At 44.2% G+C, this 22,642-nt stretch overlaps 1 protein-coding gene across 2 annotated transcripts in view; it reads right to left on the reverse strand.

The window, feature by feature from the left end:
• Positions 1-22,642, reverse strand: part of ctnna2 (catenin (cadherin-associated protein), alpha 2) — a 404,887-nt gene that overhangs the window by 66,698 nt on the left and 315,547 nt on the right. For both annotated transcript variants that reach the window (XM_048246926.1, XM_048246933.1), the window contains 2 exons: positions 14,245-14,325; positions 5,474-5,626 (listed from right to left, as the gene is read on the reverse strand). In XM_048246926.1, the coding sequence (XP_048102883.1) occupies positions 5,474-5,626; positions 14,245-14,325 (234 nt within the window). The remainder of the gene's footprint in view (positions 1-5,473; positions 5,627-14,244; positions 14,326-22,642) is intronic.

Below are 22,642 nucleotides of genomic sequence, written 5' to 3' on the forward strand. Positions count from 1 at the left end.
CATCAACTACCTGCAGATAATGAAGTGCATATCATTCCGGCCTCTTGGAGGCATTATCCTCGATTACCTCCTATTAAGCACACATGAGTGTAATGAGCACACCCCATTAGTGCGAGGCTTCCCGTCAAGAGTCGCGGTGCAGTCACCCAAGAGCACTCCTCCCTGCGCCACTATCCTTCTCTGCACCGTCAGCCCTGTTTGTCAGCCCCCATGCAAGGCCCCCAACAGGGGCCGTGAGAACTGCCTGCTTGCCTGCTTGTCGCTTGCCTAATAGCTTCTGTTTCTGCTCCGCTAATGCAATGCTTCCCCAAATAATTGAATAGGCTTTCTATGCCTGTGTGCGTGTGTGTATGTGTGTAGAAACGCTAGGAACACACCACCAGGGATGTTCCAACAACACATGATAAGGGCTTGAGCAAAAGGAGCAAGTGAAGTTGCTCCGTCAGCAAAAGTGTGGCGCTGATGGTGATGGTGTTGTGGTGGTGGTGACTGTGTTATAGTGGTGGTGACGAGGTTGTGGTGATGGTGACAGTGTTGTGGTGATTGTGGCGGGGTTGTGGTGGTGGTGACGGTTGTGTGATGGTGGTGACAGTGTAGTGATGATGATGATGGTGGAGGTGTGTGGTAATGGCAGTGATGCCATTTTGACCACTTTTTTCGGTAACGAGTAATCTAACGCGCTACTATTTACAAACCAGTAATCAGATTAAAGTTACTTATCTAAATCACTGTGCGTTACTATTTTTGTCATTTTCCTTAGTAAAATATATTCTTTGCTTTCTGATATATTCTTTGCTTTCTTCTTGTCTCGGGGATTAATGTCATGTAGGCTATGCTCAGGTTTTCAGCATGAGGACAACTCACGTCTAAAACCACGCAGCGACACAAACGTAAACAACAATTGAGGGAGGAGAGAGATGCACATTTTATCTATACAGTCATTATTTTGAGTTTGTCTCAGCTAAACATGACAACAATAAGGTTAATACTGTACATTCTGTGCTGGCGAAAAAGTGCTGTCTAGCTAGACATCCCAAGTCTCCCGAAGTTTTGGGAGTCTCCCACATAGCGGCTTCCTGACGCCTGCAAATTGCATCAAATCTAGAGCGGAACCTAGAGCGGATTTCAAATCGCGTGTGCATCTGAGTTTAACGCGCACACAACGGAAAGGGAGAGAGAGAGGAGTGGTGCGTGTGTGCCTGAAGCGCATCCAAGACAGAGAGCATCCTGGTCTGTTTTGCTAAATCAACCAATCAGTTTTCAGTGTAGGTGGGCTTATATCTCTTTTCCCCCGACTTTAATAAATCAGTTCAGTCAGTGTATCAAGAAACAGGAGCGTCATGGCAGAGTCAGTGCTTCTCAAAAAGGAACATTTAAGACCCATTTCACATCAGATTACACAAAAGTGTACCCAATTGTCTCATAAGAGTAAAACATACTTGTACACTGCACATGTTAGCAGTGACTTTAGCATAATTGCTCACGGCGGGTTAAATGATTGCAAAAGACTTGTTGAGGTGAGTTTAACAAGTGTAATTTCATTTGCATATTACTTAGGCCTATACTAGATGGCTAGTTGCCAAGGCTACATGAAAAGGCCAAACTAACAAAATCTACATATTATTTTACTATCACAATTTCAGGCCTTCCTTATTTAGTGTACTGACTAGACATTATTGAACAAACATCTGAATTTCAGTATCTAAGTAGGTTAGGTTGAGATGTCTGCTATACATTGTTGACATTACTGTTAAAATGCACTTCCAGTATAGTGAGTATTGGCAAAACCGGTTATCATTTTTATGTTGAGGTGGTCGGGGTGTTGTCGGCAGCTGCTGAAAGTAACTAATAAAGTAACTTGTAATCTAACTTAGTTACTTTTAAATCCAAGTAATCAGTAAAGTAACTAAGTTACCTTTTAAAGGAGTAATCAGTAATCAGATTACTTTTTCAAGGTAACTGTGGCAACACTGGGTAATGGTGAAAGAGTTGTGGTGGTGGTGATGGTGTTGTGGTGATGGTGATAGTGTTGTGGTGGTGGTGACGGTGTTGTGGTGGTGGTGGCGGTGTTGTGGTGATGGTGACGGTGGTGGAGGTGTGTGGTAATGGTGACAGTGTTGTGGTGATGGTGACGGTCTTGTGGTGATGGTGATAGTGTTGTGGTGGTGGTGACGGTGTTGTGGTGATGGTGATAGTGTTGTGGTGGCGTTGTTGTTGTGGTGGTGGTGATAGTGTTGTGGTGGTGGTGACGGTGTTGTGGTAATGGTGATAGTGTTGTGGTGGTGGTGACGGTGTTTTGGTGGTAGTGGCGGTGTTGTGGTGATTGTGACGGTCTTGTGGTTGTGGTGACGGTCTTGTGGTGATGGTGATAGTGCTGTGGTGGTGGTGACGGTGTTGTGGTGGTGGTGATAGTGTTGTGGTGGTGGTGATGGTGTTGTTGTGGTGGTGGTGACGGTGTTGTGGTGATGGTGATAGTGTTGTGGTGGTGGTGATGGTGTTGTTGTGGTGGTGGTGACGGTGTTGTGGTGGTGGTGGTGGTGATAGTGTTGTGGTGGTGGTGACAGTGTTGTGGTGTTGGTGACTGTGTTGTGGTGGTGGTGATGGTGTTGTGGTGGTGGGGACGGTGTTGTGGTGGTGATGGTGTTATGGTGGTGGTGATAGTGTTGTGGTGGTGGTGACGGTGTTGTGGTGATGGAGACGGTGGTGGAGGTGTGTGGTAATGGTGACAGTGTTGTGGTGGTGGTGACGGTGTTGTTGTGGTGGTGGTGATAGTGTTGTGGTGGTGGTGACGGTGTTGTGGTGATGGTGATAATGTTGTGGTGGTGGTGACGGTGTTTTGGTGGTGGTGGCGGTGTTGTAGTGATGGTGACGGTCTTGTGGTTGTGGTGATGGTGTTGTAGTGATGGTGATAGTGTTGTGGTGGTGGTGACGGTGTTGTGGTGATGGTGATAGTGTTGTGGTGGTGGTGACGGTGTTGTTGTGGTGGTGGTGATAGTGTTGTGGTGGTGGTGACGGTGTTGTGGTGGTGGTGACAATGTTGTGGTGTTGGTGACTGTGTTGTGGTGGTGGTGATGGTGTTGTGGTGGTGGTGACGGTGTTGTGGTGGTGGTGATAGTGTTGTGGTGGTGGTGACGGTGTTGTGGTGGTGGTGGTGACGGTGTTGTGGTGATGGTGACGGTGGTGGAGGTGTGTGGTAATGGTGACAGTGTTGTGGTGGTGGTGACGGTGTTGTGGTGATGGTGATAGTGTTGTGGTGGTGGTGACCGTGTTGTTGTGATTAGAGGGCTGTGGGGGACAGATTTTTCAGTCCCGCGCCCACCCACCCGCTCCTGCAACATTCTGTCCCGCTCCCCCAACAATGTATCATTTTTAGTCCCGCTCCTGCCCACATCTGCAACATTAGGTCCCGCTCCCATCCGCAAAAGCCTGCAGGATATGCAGGAGGGATATTCAGTTTTGCCTTCTGTCTCACAAAAGGAGCACTTGACACACACAACTGAAAAAGCAAGATATTTTAAGTTTCTTGATTCTAAATAGGCTACCGTAAACAGATGTGCTAGCTGGCATTTGTTCTTCAGAAAGGCACTACAATCTGAAGTAGTGTAGTGGTGTCCTGTTCCTCTGTCATGCTTTCGAGTGCAGTGGAGTGCAGTGAATCATCTGTTTCCAACGTCACACCCTTTTGCGTCGCAACTCGCAGGAATGCAGACCTCTAGTGGTGATGGTGACGATGTTGTAGTGGTGGTGGGTGGGTGGGTGGTGGGGTGGTTGGCATGTTGTGGATTGTGCACTTGAAGTGTTCTAGTGTGGAGGTACATCTGTCCAGTTAGTGAGAGTGGAGCCGAGGTTGAAGATGAAACACATCATGCCTGACTTACTGTCGCTTGAGAAATTCGGCTCGACAGAAACGTACCCAGAAAGGCAAGCTCGGCATGTGCTGCTAATCTATACGACACAAACACGACCAAAGTGCTTCACAGACTGCTTTCACGGGTGGTCATGGCATGCTAGCTTGGAGGTGGAGGCTTGGAGGTGGCATTTAGCAGGGCTAAGGTTATTGATCGCATTATTGCATTAGGCAGTGAGGTGTGAGTAGATGTGAAGGGTGCTGGTGGTGTGGGGGTGGTGTGGCGTGACGTGGTGTGGTGTGGGTGACGGCGACTGAATAAACAAGGAGACGGAGGCCTCCATGGTCTGACCACCCGTGCCGCCCCCGCTCTCTGACTATGGGGAGGGGTGACTGCTATCGATCGCTCTCAGGCCAAATGGTAGGAGAGTGGGCAACAGCGCTCTGAGCTATTTGCTATTCGGAGGTCATAACGGGGGGACCAAAGGAAAAAAAAAGATTGAACCGACTGTTTGATGAAGTCAGGGTCGAATGCTCCCTCTGGCAGACCCTTTTTCTTAATTTCAGTTTGTATGTGTGTGTGTGTGTGTGTGTGTGTGTGTGTTTGTGTGTGTGTGTGTGTGTATGTGTGTGTGTGTGTGTGTGTGTGTGTGTGTGTGTGTGTGTGTGTGTGTGTGTGTGTGTGTATGTGTGTGTGAGTGTGTGCATGAGAGCTTCTATGTTAATGACAAGGTATGTGTATGAAATGACGTATGTGTGTGCAACATTTGTGTCATGAGCATGTTTATGTATGTGCCCTTGTCTGTGTGCATGTCTGTGTGAGTGTGTGTGTGTGTGTGTGTGTGTGTGTGTGTGTGTGTGTGTGTGTGTTTGTGTATGTGTGTGTGTGTGTGTACATCCCCACTTGTGTTTGTGTGTTTGTGGCCGTGTGCATGAGCTCGGAACACAATGCATCTCCGCATGTGTCTGCACTGTGACTGAGAGCCCACTTGCTCGTTGGCTTTTCCCTTACAAAGACAACAAGCGAGCAATCGCCGCCGCCGCCCGTGACAAAGTCAACACTACCGGTGGATCCATTATCATCAGCGCACATGTGTCTCACAGACCAGTGAGGCAGCGACTCACACGCTCATCCATACTGATTACTTAAGTCAGTTCTCCATTGCTCTCCATCACCCGGATAAGAAGAGCAGACAGGTCCTTGGATGCTGGACCATAAGGTATGCATGAATTAGTAAAGCCCATTCCTTTGACAGGCACATGCTGTGATTTTAATCCATGTTATCCTAAACACAAATTTGTCATTATGAGGCAGCTGCAACACTGTGCCATATTTTGCCATTAAATTGCCCCACGCTGGGGAAGACTAGCCGTCGCACACCGCACTTGTAGTGAGTGATGGCACCGTATGGTGCCCCAGAAAAAGGCATCTGCTTTGCAAAATGAGAAGCAAAGAGAGAGAAGAGAGGGGGGGAAAGGAGAGACGAAAGGGAAAAGGGAGGGGAATATTAAAGAGAAAGAAAAGAATAGAGAAAATAGGGAAAGAGTAGAGAGTGTGTGTGTGTGTGTGTGTCTGTGTGTGTGTGTGTGTGTGTGTGTGAGAGAGAGAGCTCTGCCGTGACTCACCTCCACCAGTTTGTTGGCGTGCTCACGGAAGACCTGCGCGTACTCCTTGACCTCCTTCTCGTTGCCGCTCTTGGCCGCCTCGATGAGCACCAGCAGGGGCACGTTGGTCTCCAGGAAGGAGTCGGAGATGTGATCCATGACCGCCTTCCTCAGCTGCACAGACAGACAGAAAGAGAGAGAGAGAGTGAGTCGGGGGCATCACTGTGAGGAGCATGCAAGACACCTGTGTTGAACTGTCATCTCATATAAGCGTTTTATGGAGGGGAACACTCTGAGCCTAATGGATTTGTTTATGGAGCCATTTCCTGCTAAACTGGCATGGGACAAGCAGGACCCCCGCTCTGCTAAAAGGACTCTGGTCATCCGCAGACGTTCCCAGTCATCAGGCCCACTCACACTGTGCAAGGAGGTAGCGATGAGCGCGGTGGCAGCTGACAGAATGTGCTCAAATCGAAATGAGCTTTTTGCGGGCGTTCGCATTTAAAGGTAGCCGCTGATAGCCCTGCTCATTGTGCTGAAGCTACTCAGTGACTGGAGTCATAACAGAACAAATCACTGCTTAAGGTGGCCGGCCATATCGCGACTGTCACCGCTTCTAATCACCTGCAAAGAAAACAATGAGAGCAAATAAACAAAAGCGATCCGGCACATTCTCAGGGACCGCAGAGGAAGAAGCAGGGGACAAAGAGAGGAGTCGGGGGCCAAGCGTCTGGCAAGGGCAAACATTCCTAAGCAGTAATTATTATATGTCAATCAGGTGCACACATACCTCGAACCAATTAAAAAACAAAGTGTCAGCCAGCGGTAGAAGCCAGTAATGATGAATTATGGCTGTTAAGGGCGGTTCATCCATCACTGGCTTAAAATGGAAACTGCTGCGGCTGAGGCTGGGTACATGACCAGCCTGTGAAAGTTGGAGAGGAAGCCGGAGTCCGAAGCTCTCCCTGGCTATTTGAGGGGTGTGTGTGTGTGTGTGTGTGTGGGGGGGGGGCTGGGATGGGTGGGGATGGGTTGGGTGGGGTTGGGTTTAGACAGGGCTCTTTGGGGAAGGGAAGTGGGGAAGGATTACGACTCGCTTTCAATCAATGTGCAATGCTCAGTCAAGCTGCTGGCAACCTGAGCATGGAATTCTGAAAACAGAGAGCTCTCACAGGTAATGGGCCGTCTCACCCTTGCCGATAATTTAATTGAAATGTTTTAATGAACCTTAGCTTTGGAGTCAGGCTTCAATGCCCAACATTTTGCTCATGGCACTTTTAGGTTAGTTGAGAAGCCAGATATTGAAGCCCTTTGAAACTAGCAGGCAGGTGTCATTTGCTCAAGCCCAAAGCCCAATGTTTACATACATTTATTTTACAAAGATTATTGCTCAAATTCATCATCCTTCAAACTAATGTTTCAATCCCCCCTCCTAATTCATTTCCCTTGTGAAAACGACTTCAGAGAAGTAGTTAGCAGTTTTTATAGCTTTATTTATTACCCAAAAAAATCACACTGGATCATGTTTCATGGAGCTCTCGTCCAGATAACGTTGATGTGGATGTATAGAGATAATGGTTCTCTGTATGTGCCCATCGTTACAAGAAAGTCTTGGTAACTCTGAAAATCTGCTGACATCAGTCTGCATCCTATGACATGAATGCGTCTTAGAATGGTGTGAACTTAATTACTGCACCTCTACATCTATATGACAAAACATGACGCACGTGATTGTAATCACCATGCTGAATTTCACAGAGAACTAAAAAAAAATCATAATTTTTCCCCCCCAACAACAAAAGCACAATTCAAAATAGGGGAAGCTGGAGTGAAAAAAAGTGTTCTGCTAAATTGCTCTGAGGGACTGAAGAAGATTGATGTCTTGTGAAGAACCTCTTCTTGTACTTGTCTCTCCAGTCTCTCATTTCTTTTGTTCATCTTGGCGGAGAGCTGGCACCCGTCTCCTCCAGCAGAGAAAAGTTGGAAGGCTAGCTGTGACATCCTGATGCACATAGAGGCGGAGCATACCTATAATGGCAGCTCTGAAGAGGACTCTTCTTTGATACAGCCAATAAGCAATAAGGATGTTTATAGATTTGTTTTTACAGTGGAAGCAAAATAGCGTTTTAGAAATGTGTGACAAATTGGTTTAAGCGATTCTTTGTATTAAACTTGCTAATGAGACCTTCAAAAATCTTTGCTTGGCATAACCTTCTCCTATGAAAGACACACTGTTCTCAAAAGAGGGGGGGGGGAAACATACAATTGTTCAATTACATGCAGGAGCGGGGATTCAATTATGAGGCTGAAACCTCACAAGGTTTCTGTTTTCCCCATCCCCACAGGAACATTCTGCTTGTGATTCTGTGCAGATAGCTGCTGAAAAGTTTCTTATTGAAATGTCAAGACCAATTACAGAATAAAGGACCTGAGTGCAGAGAGGTAAAACAGCCTTGGCAAATCAAAATTAAGAAATAGCACTCATGTTTGGTACCAGAGATGGCATAGGGGAGGAGGAAGAGGAGGAGAAGAAGAAGAAGAAGAAGAAGAAGGAGGTAGAGGAGGAGGAGAAGGAGGAGGTGGAGGAGAAGGAGAAGGAGGAGGTGGAGGAGAAGGAGAAGGAGGAGGATGAGGTAGAGGAAGAGAAGGAGGAGGAAGAGAAGGAAGAGGAGAAGGAGGAGGAGAAGGGGAAGAGAAGGGGAGGCGTATAGGAAGAATGAAAGAAAGCAGTGATGATAAGGGTGAATGAGGGGGAGGGGTAATATGTACGTCTTGGGACAGTAAGATGTACGTCTTGATATTATCATGTCTCTTAATATCTCCAATAGCAAAACACCCACCCACGCTAGATAAAGCGTGAGGCAACCTGATGATGAGACATACTGTACAGCTCTGCTCTGCTGGGATATATTTAGATCCATTGATGTATCTTTAAAAAGGAACAGGGATATGTTCTTTATATAACGCTAATATTTTGAGGCAGTATGATTAGTTAATAATGTGCTGGCAGTAATTTCAGTTGATAGCAGTCACTTTTATGAGTCAAAGGCATGCATTTGTTACATAGTGTTGCTATCATTTCACTGAGCAGCTCTTGTTTTGATGCAGCATGGCTAATTCAGTTCTGAGGGGCATGTAAGTATAGACACTGAAATGATGCTCTGCATGAAGTTCAGGAAATGCTTCTCTCTGTACCTTCTAAACGTGTTTGGCAATGGAGAGGAATACATTTATTGGTGAATGTATTGTTAATCCAGGACAGTGACTGCAAGGTGTGTTTGTGTGTATGTGTGTGTGTGCGTGTGTGTGTGTGTACAGTGTCTGTGTGTGTGCGTGTATGTGTGTGTGCATTCGTGTGTGTGTGTTCAGTGTGTGTGTGTGTGTGTGTGTGTGTGTGTGTGTGTGTGTGTGTACAGTAGTACAGTATGTGTGTTTGTGTGTGTGTGTGTGTGTGTGTGTGTGTGTGTGTGTGTGTGTGTGTGTGCGTGTGTGTGTGTTCAGTATATGTGTGTGTGTGTGTGTGTGTTCAGTATATGTGTGTGTGTGTATGTGTGTGTACAGTATGTGTGTGTGTGTGTGTGTGTGTGTGTGTGTGTGTGTGTGTGTGTGTGTGTGTGTGTGTGTGCGAGTGCATGTGTTGGGGTTATCATTTAAGATCCAGATCACCGAAAGATATATCAGTGGCTACCCAATGGCTAAACTGCCTGACATGAATGATATGCTGGACACAGGATTATAATGCAGAATCTGTGGATTCGATTGCAAAATATCTGCTCTTACAGTAAATGTCTGACCAAGAAAAATGTGTGCATGGAATGCAGGGCTTTTTGACATAATGACCTGATGAATGTCAACAACTCTCAGTAGAGATGAAAAGCAGAATGAACACTCATTTGGGCGACCAAAACAAATTCTCTTCATCCCCGAAATGAAATGAAAGTTTGTCTGATGAAGGAGCCCTACATTCAGTTATCAGTCACAAGGAGCCTTCTAAGGAATGTCTCGACGGAAGCATTTATCGGAGTGGCATAACAGGGCTGGGAACACATGGCCCTTCTCCAGCGGCTCCAGTGAATGGGAGTCTGGGGAATAGTAATTGCACCAGGCAAGACATTTAAGGATATTAGCCCAGCACTGTCAGCCCTCTCTTCCCAATTAGCACTATTCATCAAGCCCAAAAACAGCTGGAGCACCATTTTACTGCTATTTTTACGTCTTCTGCTGCTGCACTCTCTCTCTCTCTCTCTCTCTCTCTCTCTCTCTCTCTCTCTCTCTCTCTCTCGTTCTGTATCTTGTCGTTTCTCAGTCTCTCCCTATCTGTCTATTCCTCTCGGTTGCCCTTGAGGAGTGGAGGCAGTTGGCAGTCAGAAGTTGTGTGCGCGTCGGCGCTATCGGAGCAGTTTGCCTGAGTGGAGCGCCGCTATGCTGGAATGTCATTGAGTTGTCCTGTGTCCGGGCTCTAACTAATGCTCACTTCCTCTTGTGACTCACTGTGGCTGTCCCGCATTAAGTTCCAATCAAGGCCATCAGTGGCTGCCCTGGGAGAGAAAACAAATGGGACTAGCTGCAAATCCGCCTCTGCTGCTGCAGCCAGTGGAGAAAAGGTGGGATACTATTCGGGTTCATTTTGCAGGGCTGAATCAACTGATAAGTGGCTCAAAATAATAAAACAGACTCAATGTAAGCACTGTAAGCATTGTTGTTTGTGAAGCAGCAATTCATAGCAATAGCCTGCAGCGAACAATAAATGGATGACTACGTCCTGGAGTCTTATTGTGGCGCATTGTATCCATGCGGGGAGTATGGGGCCGGGCTGGTGATGAGATAACCATGCGGAGAGGGGCACTAGCTGCTGGAGACAGTGGTGCAGACCGATGCTTGTTCAGTCCTCGCCTCGGTGCCATCCAGCCCCGGCTAACGCGTTTATGCAAAGCAGGAGTGCAGACTCACACCCTGCCCCCTACACCCCCGTCACCACCCCCCCCCTCACTCTTGCTCCGTTCCCCAGCCAGCACGGCTCATTTAGACACACGCTGCAGAACCACACACACCTCGGCCCAAAAATAGCTCAGCGAATTTGGGAGGGGGAAATTGTATCTTGTCAAGAGTGAATATAAAATGGAGCGGACTGTTCACCTGTGGCCTTGGTATAAATATGCCACGAGTCCTTGCTATTGTTTGTGTTGTTTTTTTCTTCTTCTTTCTTTCTTTCTTTCTTTCTTTCTTTCTTTCTTTCTTTGTCTGATACTTAGAACACAGCTGCCACAATATAATCCATTTTCACTGTCGCATCTGAGTAGGAGGCGTGGAATATGAATATATGTGTGGGTGTGTGGTTGTTGTTGTAAGAATGTGTGTGTGTGTGTGTGTGTGTGTGTGTGTGTGTGTGTGTGTGTGTGTGTGTGTGTGTGTGTGTAGGTGTGTGTGTGGGGTGTATGCGCCATCAGAATCATGCTCAGAAATGGGAAGACCCATAAACCACATAAATCCATCCAATTGTTCGGATCAGTGGCGAGGCTCTGATACTTCCTATCAGTGAGATGTATGATGAGGTGGCCCAGCCTCCCTCTGTCTGACCGCAGGCTGTGGAGTTTCCCCCAGAGGGCCTGGGAGCGGGCAGGCAGGCGGGCGGCCGGGCAGGCCCTCAGAGCCCAGGCTCGAGCGTGGCAGATGGGATGGGGGTTGTTATTACCCAACGAATGCACACTAGCTCTCTCATACCTCCCTGCCTCAGCACAGTGCTCTCACTCTCTGTCTCCTCCCACTACATGGTGTGGAGACGCATCGTCTTCCACAGACAGAAAACCTTCACAACACTTGAAAAAGATGTTGGGGCTTTTCTTTCAACTGCCAATGCTACATTTTTCAAAGAGAAAAATCAGTTGGATGAAAATGCAACTTTATTGGAATGTGAACACACCCATAAACACACTGATTTCCTTTCCCCCAAAAGAAGACTTCATAATTAGTGAAATGTCTTAGGCCTTACTTCCAGATGAATTGTCAAAGCATGGTGCTACATTTTTTAAGATATTAGATTTCCTTTCCCCTGATAAAGTCTTTTGATTTATTTTCACATGCTGTTTCTTACTTTTAAGGCTTAAGTCTGCAAAAATCATTTTTTTTGCATGACCATATGGACACCCACTAACAGACAGACTGGAGTAAATGAGAAGTGATGGTTAGAATTACCCGGGAAATGAAACTGAAGCAAGGACTCGCAAGAGTAAATCAGGACGATCAACCACATTTAATTTGCTTTAAAACCACTTTACTGTACTATAAAACCCAAGAAGCTGCACTATAAACATTTCGCCCAGTTTAATACTACCATAGATAATGAAATAAATGTCTTGAGAGGATTAAAAATGCTTGGCCTGGCGAATCTGTAAACAGGATTTTTTTTTTAATACGTAATTATAATACACGTGTCAGGGAAGTTTACTGCTTTCCAAATACGGGTGTGGAATGAGGGCTAAGGCAGGAGAGGGGATGGGAGCAGATGAGGGGAGCGGAGGACAAGGAAAACAACAATCTCCGCACGGAGGGGACGGGGGACCCGTGACATGATGTACAACTGCTGAGCCCAAACATGTCACCCCGCAATTTACAGTCGCACCAAGAGTGCAAAGATTTTAAAAGATGTTTTCCAATTATGAGGGGCCCAGAGCACCTGTCTATGGAGGGAAATAGCACGCGGTCTTGGTGAGAGGTGCGTAAGTGCGTAAGTGCGGAAGTGTGTGTGTGTGTGTGTGTGTGTGTGTGTGTGTGTTTGTGTGTGTGTGTGTGTGTGTGTGTGTGTGTGTGTGTGTGCATGTGTGTGTGTGTGTGTGTGTTTGTGTTTACAACATTCTGCCACACCGGCTTGTTTACTCTGCCCACCATTCCAAGCTCAGTGGTGTTCCAGGGGCAAAGAAGAGAGAGAGAGAGAGAGAGAGAGAGAGAGAGAGAGAGATAGAGAGAGATAGAGAGAGAGAGCATGAATGTGTGTTTGATTTATGCCTGCGATAAAGCAAAGGGTGTGTGATTAAGAGAGGATGCGGTCAAGAACAAACAGGCGTCCAGACTTTCATTTCCGCCCTGGCTCGGCATTTTACATCTGTTCGCTCACCTCTGTGATTTATTCGGCTCCAGCCTAGGTGGTAGTAGGCCCTGTCGCAGAAGGGCTACAGCGGAAATGGTGTGTGTGTGTGTGTTTCGAGGGGGGGTGGGTTATGCAGTTGAGGTTAATACATTTTGAGACGGCATGTGCATACACACACTCATCCATATGACACAGTAGAGATGACAGAGTATTGTAATCATGCTGAGGGCATGTGTGTGTGTGTGTGTGTGTGTGTGTGTGTGTGTGTGTGTGTGTGTGTGTGTGTGTTTGTTTGTGTATGTGTGTGTGTGTGTGTGTGTGTGTGTGTGTGTGTGGGTGATGTTGAGGTAGAGAGAGGGAGGCGGTGCACACATCTGTTTAAAGGGACTGCGTCCAGGTGTGAGGCCCTCAGCATATTACAGACACTGTGTCAGGGACTATAAGGGTGGGAGTGGACTGTTGTGGGTCGCGTTGGGTCAGAGAGATACTGTATATTAGCAGACGAGGGGAGCTGTTTATGAGAGCAAGGGAAAAACCCACGCTCAGAGGCTCGTCTGCCTCTGCGACAGCTGTCATTATCCCACGAAGTCCGCTGAGCCAACACGCCTGCTGACATCACTGAGTGTGTTTAGGATGTGTGTGTCTCTGTGTGTGTGTGTGTCAGATTTATGGTGTTCACCCAGGGCCAACGAACACACAATTCCATCCGTATACCCCCTCTCCTCTGGATCTCCCCTGTGTTATCAGGGGTCGATATGCCGCCTGATTATGCAGCTGTATGGGAGAATATTAATTAATCATAAATCACTAGTGGTGGGTAGGGAGAATGCTTACGTATGAGAGGTACATGGAAAATCTATTGATTACACCAGATCCAAAGCAGAGAGAGAAAATGCTACACAATGCTATTGGGAAAACAAAAAAAAAACATGAGCTGACCTTTAAAAGCAGACTTGTTTCTGTTTGTTTAAATAAATGTGTGTGGATTACCTTTATGTTGCTAGGACAGTCAGGAGCTAGCCTAAAATAGCCAACCAATTACATTTCTCTGACAATGTCCACAAATTTGAGTACTATTTGACTAAAATGTTTTGATGCAAATAATAATAATAATAATAATAATAATAATAATAATAATAATAATACTTAATAATTAATAATAATAATAATAATAATGATTTATAAACATAGTTTATAAAGCACTGTTCATTCTTAGTCAACAAAATGCCTACTGTGACAAGACCTAATTTTAGTTTTCAATACAAGTACAGAATGTATAGATAAGTGAACCCATATTGCAGATGGAATGAATTAAGAGGGTAAAATTAAAATAAGGAAAAAAATAAGTAAAAATGGAAAAGCAAGGAAAAGCAAAAGTCTAAGTGCTCTCTGAACACTTTATCTGCCATTATTGAGATTGGTAGGGGTCAATGGAACAGAGAATAGAACAGAGCTCACCGTGTTCCCTGGGAGACAAAAGGGGAGAACTTCTGCACATTAGCCTGTGCTAACATATGAGGACTGTCTGTGTGTCTGTGTATGTTGGTTTATGTGTTTCTCTGTGTGTGTGCCTGTTTACAGTGTATGTATGTGTGTGTGTGTGTGTGTGTGTGTGTGTGTGTGTGTGTGTGTGTGTGTGTGTGTGTGTCTGTGCATGTGTGTGCATGTGTTCCTTGAGTGCATACACTACTTTGTGTGAGACGCTTACCTGTCGTCGCAGGTCTCTGGTCTTCTTGGTCATCTTGTCGATGGCGGAGTTGAGTGGGTCGCCCTTCTCTTTGCGGCCGGTCTGTGGAAAAGCAACAGGAAAGAATGCTGCTTTACCAGGTGTGGCATTACTATTTCATAGGCAAAAAGCTCTCGCACTTGGAGTAAACACACAGTCCAACAGAGCAGACAGGGCATGGTTAAAGTAGGAAGTGTTGTTGCCTGCAGTGGGATGCTAAGGGACCGGGCCGCGGTGGACCTTTACATCCTTTTCGAGGAACATTTTTAGTGCTCCTTTAAGTGCCTTCAAACGTACATGTAAGAAGGGCAGGAGCTCCGAGGAGATGAGAGAAGAGGAGAGGAAAGGAGAGGGAAAGAGATGAGAAGAGATGAGAAAAGAGAAGAGAGGAAAAGGGAAGAAAGGAGAGGAGAAGAGATGAAAGGAGAGGAGGGAATAGATGAGAGGGGAAGAGAAGGGAGGAGAGAGGAAGAGAGGAGAGGAGATGAAAAGAGTGGGGAAGAGAGGGGAAGAGAGGAGAAGAGACAAGAGGGGGCAGAGGAGAGGAGAGGAGAGGGGTTGTGGAGCAGATCAGAGATGGAGGGAACACGTGAAGGAGGGGACACAATGACACATGCATGAGTGAGTGAGTGAGTGTTCGCAGATGTATGGAATGGAACGTATAAGCGATTGAGTGAACATGGGAAAGAATCGATTATCTCAGAAGAAAGCGAAACGAATAACAACTTTTAGTCAGGGATTACTGTGTACATAGTAGACATGCCTGCAAACAACCACACAAACACACACACCAACAAACACCTTAACAGCTATGAAGACTGTGCTATTGGTAGTGTTGTAGATGCACTTATTACATCTACATGACAAATATGATAAATAGCAGAAAACAGAAAGCTGCATACAATATACACATACAGTATAAATACATGTTAACCTCTTATACACAAAAAACAATCGTAGACAGACACAGTGCACAGGCTGATGAGAATCCTTTCAATCATACAGTATGTGGACTTTTGATCAGCTACTGGTGTAGTGTGGGCCTATTGTGGGCCTACTGCCACATGCTTGTCACATGTCCACAGGAGCAGTTAACTAGGAACAGGACATGTACCGATAATCAAATGCATTGTCATGTCTTGATTGATTCACTCTAATGGTCATACTACAACAATGGTCTCAGTTTCATCAACAACTCATGTGATCAGTGCAACCAATCACAAACTGGGTAGACTATTTAAGGGAAGTTGACACAATTTTCTAGGAGTTACAGTATTCTGTAGCCAGATCCTCCCGCACCACTTTGGTGTGTAGCCATCATCCTCTCGGCTGCATATGTTCATTGTCGGATTGTTTTGTATGATCTCTCAAAGTATTCTTTTAGCCTATTTGTAACTTCACGTTATTCATCTGGGAGTGGTAAGCTACAGTATAGACAAACTGACTACTGATAATAGTATTATGCAGCGGTGGGCAGTTTGCCAGTAATGGTCTAGATTGGTCATGAAAACCTAGCACAGCCTGAACCCTCTGTAGCATAAGAATTTGCTTGACTGTCTAACACACTTGTGAATATCGCAGTCCGGGTCAGCATGTAGCTTCTGACCTTCTTTCAGACTAGTACATGTTATGTTGAGGAACCGCCCGAATAAACCGATGGAGGAGTCCTATAGCATTATTCCTAGATTAGAGCGAGTGTAATAAGAAAACGAGTCAGGCATTCATATCAGCAGTCTGTATTGTGGGTACATCAACCCACTATGGATAGCAATATTACATTGAAACGAAACTTTTCTGCAATTGAGTGGAGTCAGATTTATTAGGTTTAACGGGGTTAAATAATTATTGTTATATTTCCAACAGCGCACAGAAAGCTTCACGATTTCCTTCGACCACTTTCAGTTCCCTCATTGGTTCTGAAAAGTGACGTCATTACAAGGGTTTATCTGAATTACCACTTACATCCACTTATCCATTTTGAGAGGCACCTGTGCACACACACACACGCACACACGCGCACACACACACACATGCACACACACACGCACACACACACACACACACACAAATAACAACATCCCTTGTTAGAGCACAATTAAGAGCTAGTGAAGGACATGACTTCCTCCCCCAGGAGTGTGTGGCGAGCGTCAGAAGCACAACATCAACAGCACAGCCTCTTAGCTCTACTTACACACACATACTCTCTCTTTCTCTCTCTCAATTCATTTCAATTAAATTCAAAGTTGCTTTATTATAGAATGGCTGTAGGTACAGTGTTGCCAACACACAAGCAAAACAACATAACAGCTCTTTCTCTCTCTCTTTCTCTCTCTCCAAACGCATACAGTATATGCATATATACACACACAACACACACACATACAAACACAAAAAAACCCCACATAAATCACTCACACACACACACACACACACACACACACACACACACAAATGCCCGCACAAACCCGCCATGCAAAAATAGTACACACACACACACACACACACACACATACACACCCATGGTCCATGCACTCACACATGAACACGTCCTCCTGTGGGATGGCACGCTAGGCAAGCGGCCTAATTAAAACTGGACAGCCGGACTGGGAGCGACACAGATGCTCCATTTGGAGTGACAGAACACACATAAAGAGGCAGACACACACTCGCTCCCCCTTCAACGGTCAACAGAGCTGCCCGATGGTGAGCCAGATGTTTTGTTCTTTGCTCCTAAGTCCCACTGCTGCCTGTGATGGTGCTTGGCATTACTCTGCGACATCTACTGAAGACCTGGTGTTCTGAGTGCATCTTAACTACACCTCCAACATGATATCATTCACATACGTTAAGTGTACTGTACAGAATGGAACTGTGACTGACTGACTGACTGTATTTGCCAGTGATCAAAAGTGAAATATAACGCTAATGCCCTGTCTGTAGAATTCAGAAGTCAGAAAAGAACTCCTCACGTTTACTCCCTCGCTTACATAATGACCAGCACCACAACAACACAACAACAGGAGAGAGAGAGAGAGAGAGAGAGAGAGAGAGAGAGAGAGAGAGAGAGAGAGAGAGAGAGAATGAGACAATTTTTTTTGCATATGGACAAATGTGTGAATTACACACTACGCTATGCGAATACAGTGTATCATCATGCAACTATATTGTGAATATATGGCAAATTCTTATGATAGAAGAATTATCATGATATACAATATCCAGTATGATGTGGTACAGCCCTACTTAGGAAGATCAAAACAAATGGAAACTATGGAGAGCAAGTTAGAGATCAACCACAATACAAACACTAGACATGAAAAGATGATCTATCATGAATTAGCCTATAATAAAGCTTTTTATATGAAAAAGAGTGCCTTGGTTCAGACTTTTTACTTCACGTCAAGGATTTTTCACCAAGGAACACTTTCTGACTGCATTGTGAGTTTACCCGTTTGAACAACGCCAAGCCCTCCTGCTCAGCGTCTTAATGAAAAGAGGTTGGATACAGTGGTCTTTAGGCGACACTACATGATGACTACGGCTACACCATGGAGTCAAAAAGATTAAGATGATAGTTACTGTACACAGTCCTCAATGAGTGTTTGTTTATCTCTCTGACATAAGTCATAATTGTTATTGATGATTTCATTAATGGCAGCTGTGCAGTAGGACTGAGCAGGCTGACCACAGGCATAAATCAACAGATTCTGGAGGATGAGGAAATTCAGTCAAAGTAAAACTGGCTGGCATAATTAATTGCTTTGTTGCCAGGCAACCCTGTATCTCACACTGTCTCTCTTGCTTACTCTCATCAGCGCATGCAGGCGCACACACACAAATACACACACACAGATGTAGGGAGAGAGAGGGAGGGAGAGAGAGGGAGAGAGAGAGAGAGACAGAGAAACTGTCAATAGTACACACACACACACACTCACTCACACCCTCTCAAGTGGTCTGTATTGACGTCATCAACAGCAGTAGCAGCAGGAGCAATCAGCATCATGCAGGCTGGCTACATGTGTGTGATGGGATAGAGGGGCTAGTGGACTAGGGCCATCTCCTATAGGACGACAACTTTACTATTGCACTCTGGCCTATGGAGTTCTCTCAGAGACTTTCTTATGGGTACTCAGCCACTTCTCCCAAACGATTTCATAAAAACAAAAACAAAAAATCCGATTGAAGAGTTCACATGCTGTTGTGCTTTTACACCCGGAGATTGGAATTTCCCTTTTTAGATGACCTCTGGTAGCCTAGAAATCTAGACGCACCCTAGCAGCAGCAAATTATATTTGCTTCCAGGGCTAGTCTAGCAACTCTCCGTTGGCTTGTGAGCTCGAAAAATTCTAGTTCTATCAGGCCAATCGAATCATGTATAGAGTCGTTAGGCGGGCTTAACATAATGATTGATGGCAGAGTTGCAACGGTTTTGCTGCTACTTGAAAACAAAGAAGATGGATGTTGCTGTTGGCCAACAGTGTGACACGAGTTAAGTTTGTTTTAAATTGGCAAAAGTTTGAACTAGCCAACTAGCTCTGCTGGTGGGAAAACGCATGGGACTCAGCGCTGTCCTATTGCGTGCAGAGGGAATTTGAAAGACAACCGATTATCCCGCCCCTCGGACTGAGCACTGTGAACGGTGAGTGCCCAGACCCTACATTTTAATGTGGATCTGGCTCGTCAGGCTAGACTTCTGGTTCTCTGTTCCAGACAATACCAAAACACCTCATTCTTTAGAGCATCTGCAAAGCCTTGATAAATGGAGTTGGGCAGAGTCCTCAAATGTGCTTTGGTGCAGTACTGGGAATACGGTCAGACAATGCAAAGCAGACGGCAATCAAGTCACTACCCATGGGATGGATATCTTACACTTGAGTGAAATAGACACAGTTGCAAGGTTGCAACGAATGATTTTTTTAGGATTTTAGTCGGTTCATTTTTTTATTCTGCAAAATTTGCCATAATTCTACAACGTTTTGATGATGAAAAACATTGATTGAGAAAGTAATGATGAATTTTGGAGGGAGTGGTAATTGATTGCATTTTGTATCAATGCAAAAGGACACATCACTGTAAAAAAGAAAAGGTTAGTTCAACTCAAATTGTCAAGGCCGATTGCACAGAACTTTTGAGTTGTAGGCATCAACTTATTTTTTTATGTTTTGAAGAACTGCAATTATTAGGTTCTGCCAACTCAAGCTTTTGGAGTGTTACATAGAAATGTCAAGTTCTACCAACTTAGGTTTTTGAGTTTTACACATACATTTCAAGTTCTAACACAGGTTTTCAGTTTCACCTTTAAGTTCTGAGTTCTACCAACTTAGTTGTATGAGTTTTATGAGTTTGGCATATAGATTTTGTTCCCAGAATGCCACAGCCCCGGTCAACATCTTAAAGATATCACATTTATAGCCTAAGTGAAATGTAATCTTGAAATAAAATACAACTAAGTAACAGTGACACTAAAGGCTATACTGGTGTTGTCATGTTGTCATGTAATTGTTTATTGGTGCCACAACCCATCAAGCAGATGACCATCCACACCACCTCAATCCTGTGCATAGGGCCTACAGTATTGCTTGTGCTGGATGCAGGAAAAAATGTACACAAGCTTAGTTGGGCAGTGATGTTGTAAATATAAACTTCCTTTTTACTATTTAAGGTCCAAGAACCTTCACTTTATAAGGTGAAAATCAAATCCATCCCGCTGGGGGTTAGTACGATTCTAAGGGCCCAGCACTGAGAGGGGGCCCCAGGAGAGCCCCCTTCCCGATAATACTATATACTATTGGGGGGCGCACAATTACTGTCGGTCATAGGGCCGAAAGTTTCCAGCGGCGCCCCTGCATACACATACTGTAATGCAAGTAAGCATTGAGTGCCCAACTTTATGACACCCCCAAGAGGGTAGATCAATTCTCATTGAGAAAGTAGTCAATTTCACATTGCACCCAAGAAGAAGTATGTCTACTCTCTAAAATGTCCATATATTTTAATTATGGTCTTCAATTGTAATCCTGACAATACTCTGAAAATCCCTTACAGTAATTTTGCTTGTAATAAGTTGTAATCAGTAATCAGTTGTTCTATGTCATACACATCCAAAAAAGCCGCAATAAAGAGTAATGAGAAAAAAATAAACATTATTAACAAGACAGTAACATGTACCCATAATCGCAACCTGGTCTCATTAACTGCTGTTTAGAACCATAACTTACAATTGTTGGTAGAACTCAAAATTTCTATGTAACGCTCCCAAAAACTTGAGTTGACAGAACTCAAAAATCTTTGTAAAGTAAGGAAAACTAAAAAAAAAAACAAATACATCACATTGCCTAGAAAATCTGAGTTCTGTCAACCTCTATTTTCTTTACAGTGAAGGTGACATTACAAAATAAGTTGAGATAACAGTTTTTTTTTAGTTCACCATGTCTTTCTGATTATTTGAGTTATATTTACTTAAAAATCTTATTTGGTAAAACAAAAGGCAAGTTCTATAAGTTGACCTCACTCTGTGTGTCAACTACAGCTTCAAAATAAAATCAACTCAATTTATAAAATAAAATTAACTCTTTATCAGAAACTTCTGAAAGTGAGTTCAAGTGGCTCACAACAGACAGCTCCAACTAGCTCCAAGTTCCAACTAGCAATTTTATTGTCAGTGAATGCAAAAATTTTAGTAAGGTGAACAATTTTGAGTTGTCATTTTAACAGTGCAGATTGCCTACTGATATTATGGTGAATGTGTTAAGTGTTATGGACATGCAAATGTGGTATTGAGACAGTCCTGAAAAAAAAAGAGAGATGCAGGTGGTGTGTTGTTATTGTGTTACGACAAAAGAATAAGGGTAAGAGAGAGAGAGAGAGAGAGAGAGAGAGAGAGAGAGAGAGTTGTCATTTCGTCAGTCTCCACTGTGCATTTCTTCACTGCCGGTCTCTGAGGTTAATGCTTTCTGTCACTCTCAGTGTGTTTGTCACCATCAAGCTATAAACGTTATTGTTTCCTATTAGTCTGGAAATTGCCCACGATCAAAATGGAGAAAGCGAGGTTAAGGAGACAAAGGAGAGAGGAGGGGAGAGGAGAGGTTGAGAGGGACAGAGTCAGAAGGAAAGAGAGGGAGAAAAGTGCCCCGGCCACCAATATTTTACCCTGATCTCACTTTACAGCAATCAAAGGCAATTTGCATAGCATTAGACTGTGTGTGGCCCCAGCCCATGTGAGACATAGAGCATTATTCCAAACAGAAAACACTCACACAATCATTTCACTAGTGGTGTCACGCATACAAAGCCCCAATCTATTTTTGTCACTTTTACATGTAAGTTTTTTTTGTTGTTCTTTCGTTTTTTGTTTTTTTAAGTGCAGAAAATAATACAAATAAGTCAACACGCTCGTACATTTCTGGTATATTGTGTGTAAGCATTTGAAATAAGAGAAGAAAGAACCCTTTCAGTATTTCTATCAGGTGAAGTGAGTTAGTCTTGTCCTCCTCTCATGTAACACACATGATATAACACACATCATAGATTGCAACTGCTGTGGTGGTTTTTAAAGACGTGTTCATATGATGTTTGCTATGTTTTACAAGACAATAAGCAGTCAATATCATGACCAAGGATTTCTGCTTTGGATTTATGGTTGACCAATATTGCTATTTATCTAAAACAGTAAGTGACAGAAATCCTGCAGTAAAATCTACAGTAATCTGCTGCCAGTGGTCAACACAATATGGGACATAAATGGCCTTTTGTTCCAAAAGTTTCAAATAAATTGCGCACATTCCTAAAAAGCTGCAATTATTGTTCTCCACATTGAACAGCATCTATAAAAGTCCCTTTTTACAGTATTGTTGTTAATATCCAGGTAATTGCAGTGAAGCTTCTGGCTATGTCTCCAAAAAATCAACCTCAAATTTCTCAATTACACAATGATCTGTTTAATTAAAAATGCTTATGAAAAGTTTCAGTATACTTTTTGAACAGCTGTTATTGCAGCAACTTTATAATATATGTACATTTTTGAACATTAGGTTTTCTGGTATATTGTGGGTAAGCATTTGAAATAAAAGAAGAAAGAACCACAATTGTGAAGAATTTGTATAAATGGTATGGTCAACAACGGATGTTAATTGTGTTTACAGTTCTGAAAATGGGTGAATCCCATAAAAAGACTCTTTTCAGAGTAAAGCACTCTCTTCAGCATAGTGACTGAAATAGGAGTTCTTTGTCTGTGCATAGGGTTGCAGAATAGTTGCTATAGAGACTACTGTTGCCAAGCGATTTGTCATCTTTTTTACTGTAAATCTTGATATAATGTGGACATGTACATCTCTATTGCAACGCTATGTCATAATTTTGACCTTAGGTAAGGGAATAT

Source organism: Alosa alosa, chromosome 1 (assembly GCF_017589495.1).
Source record: "Alosa alosa isolate M-15738 ecotype Scorff River chromosome 1, AALO_Geno_1.1, whole genome shotgun sequence".
NCBI classification, from domain to species: domain Eukaryota; kingdom Metazoa; phylum Chordata; class Actinopteri; order Clupeiformes; family Clupeidae; genus Alosa; species Alosa alosa.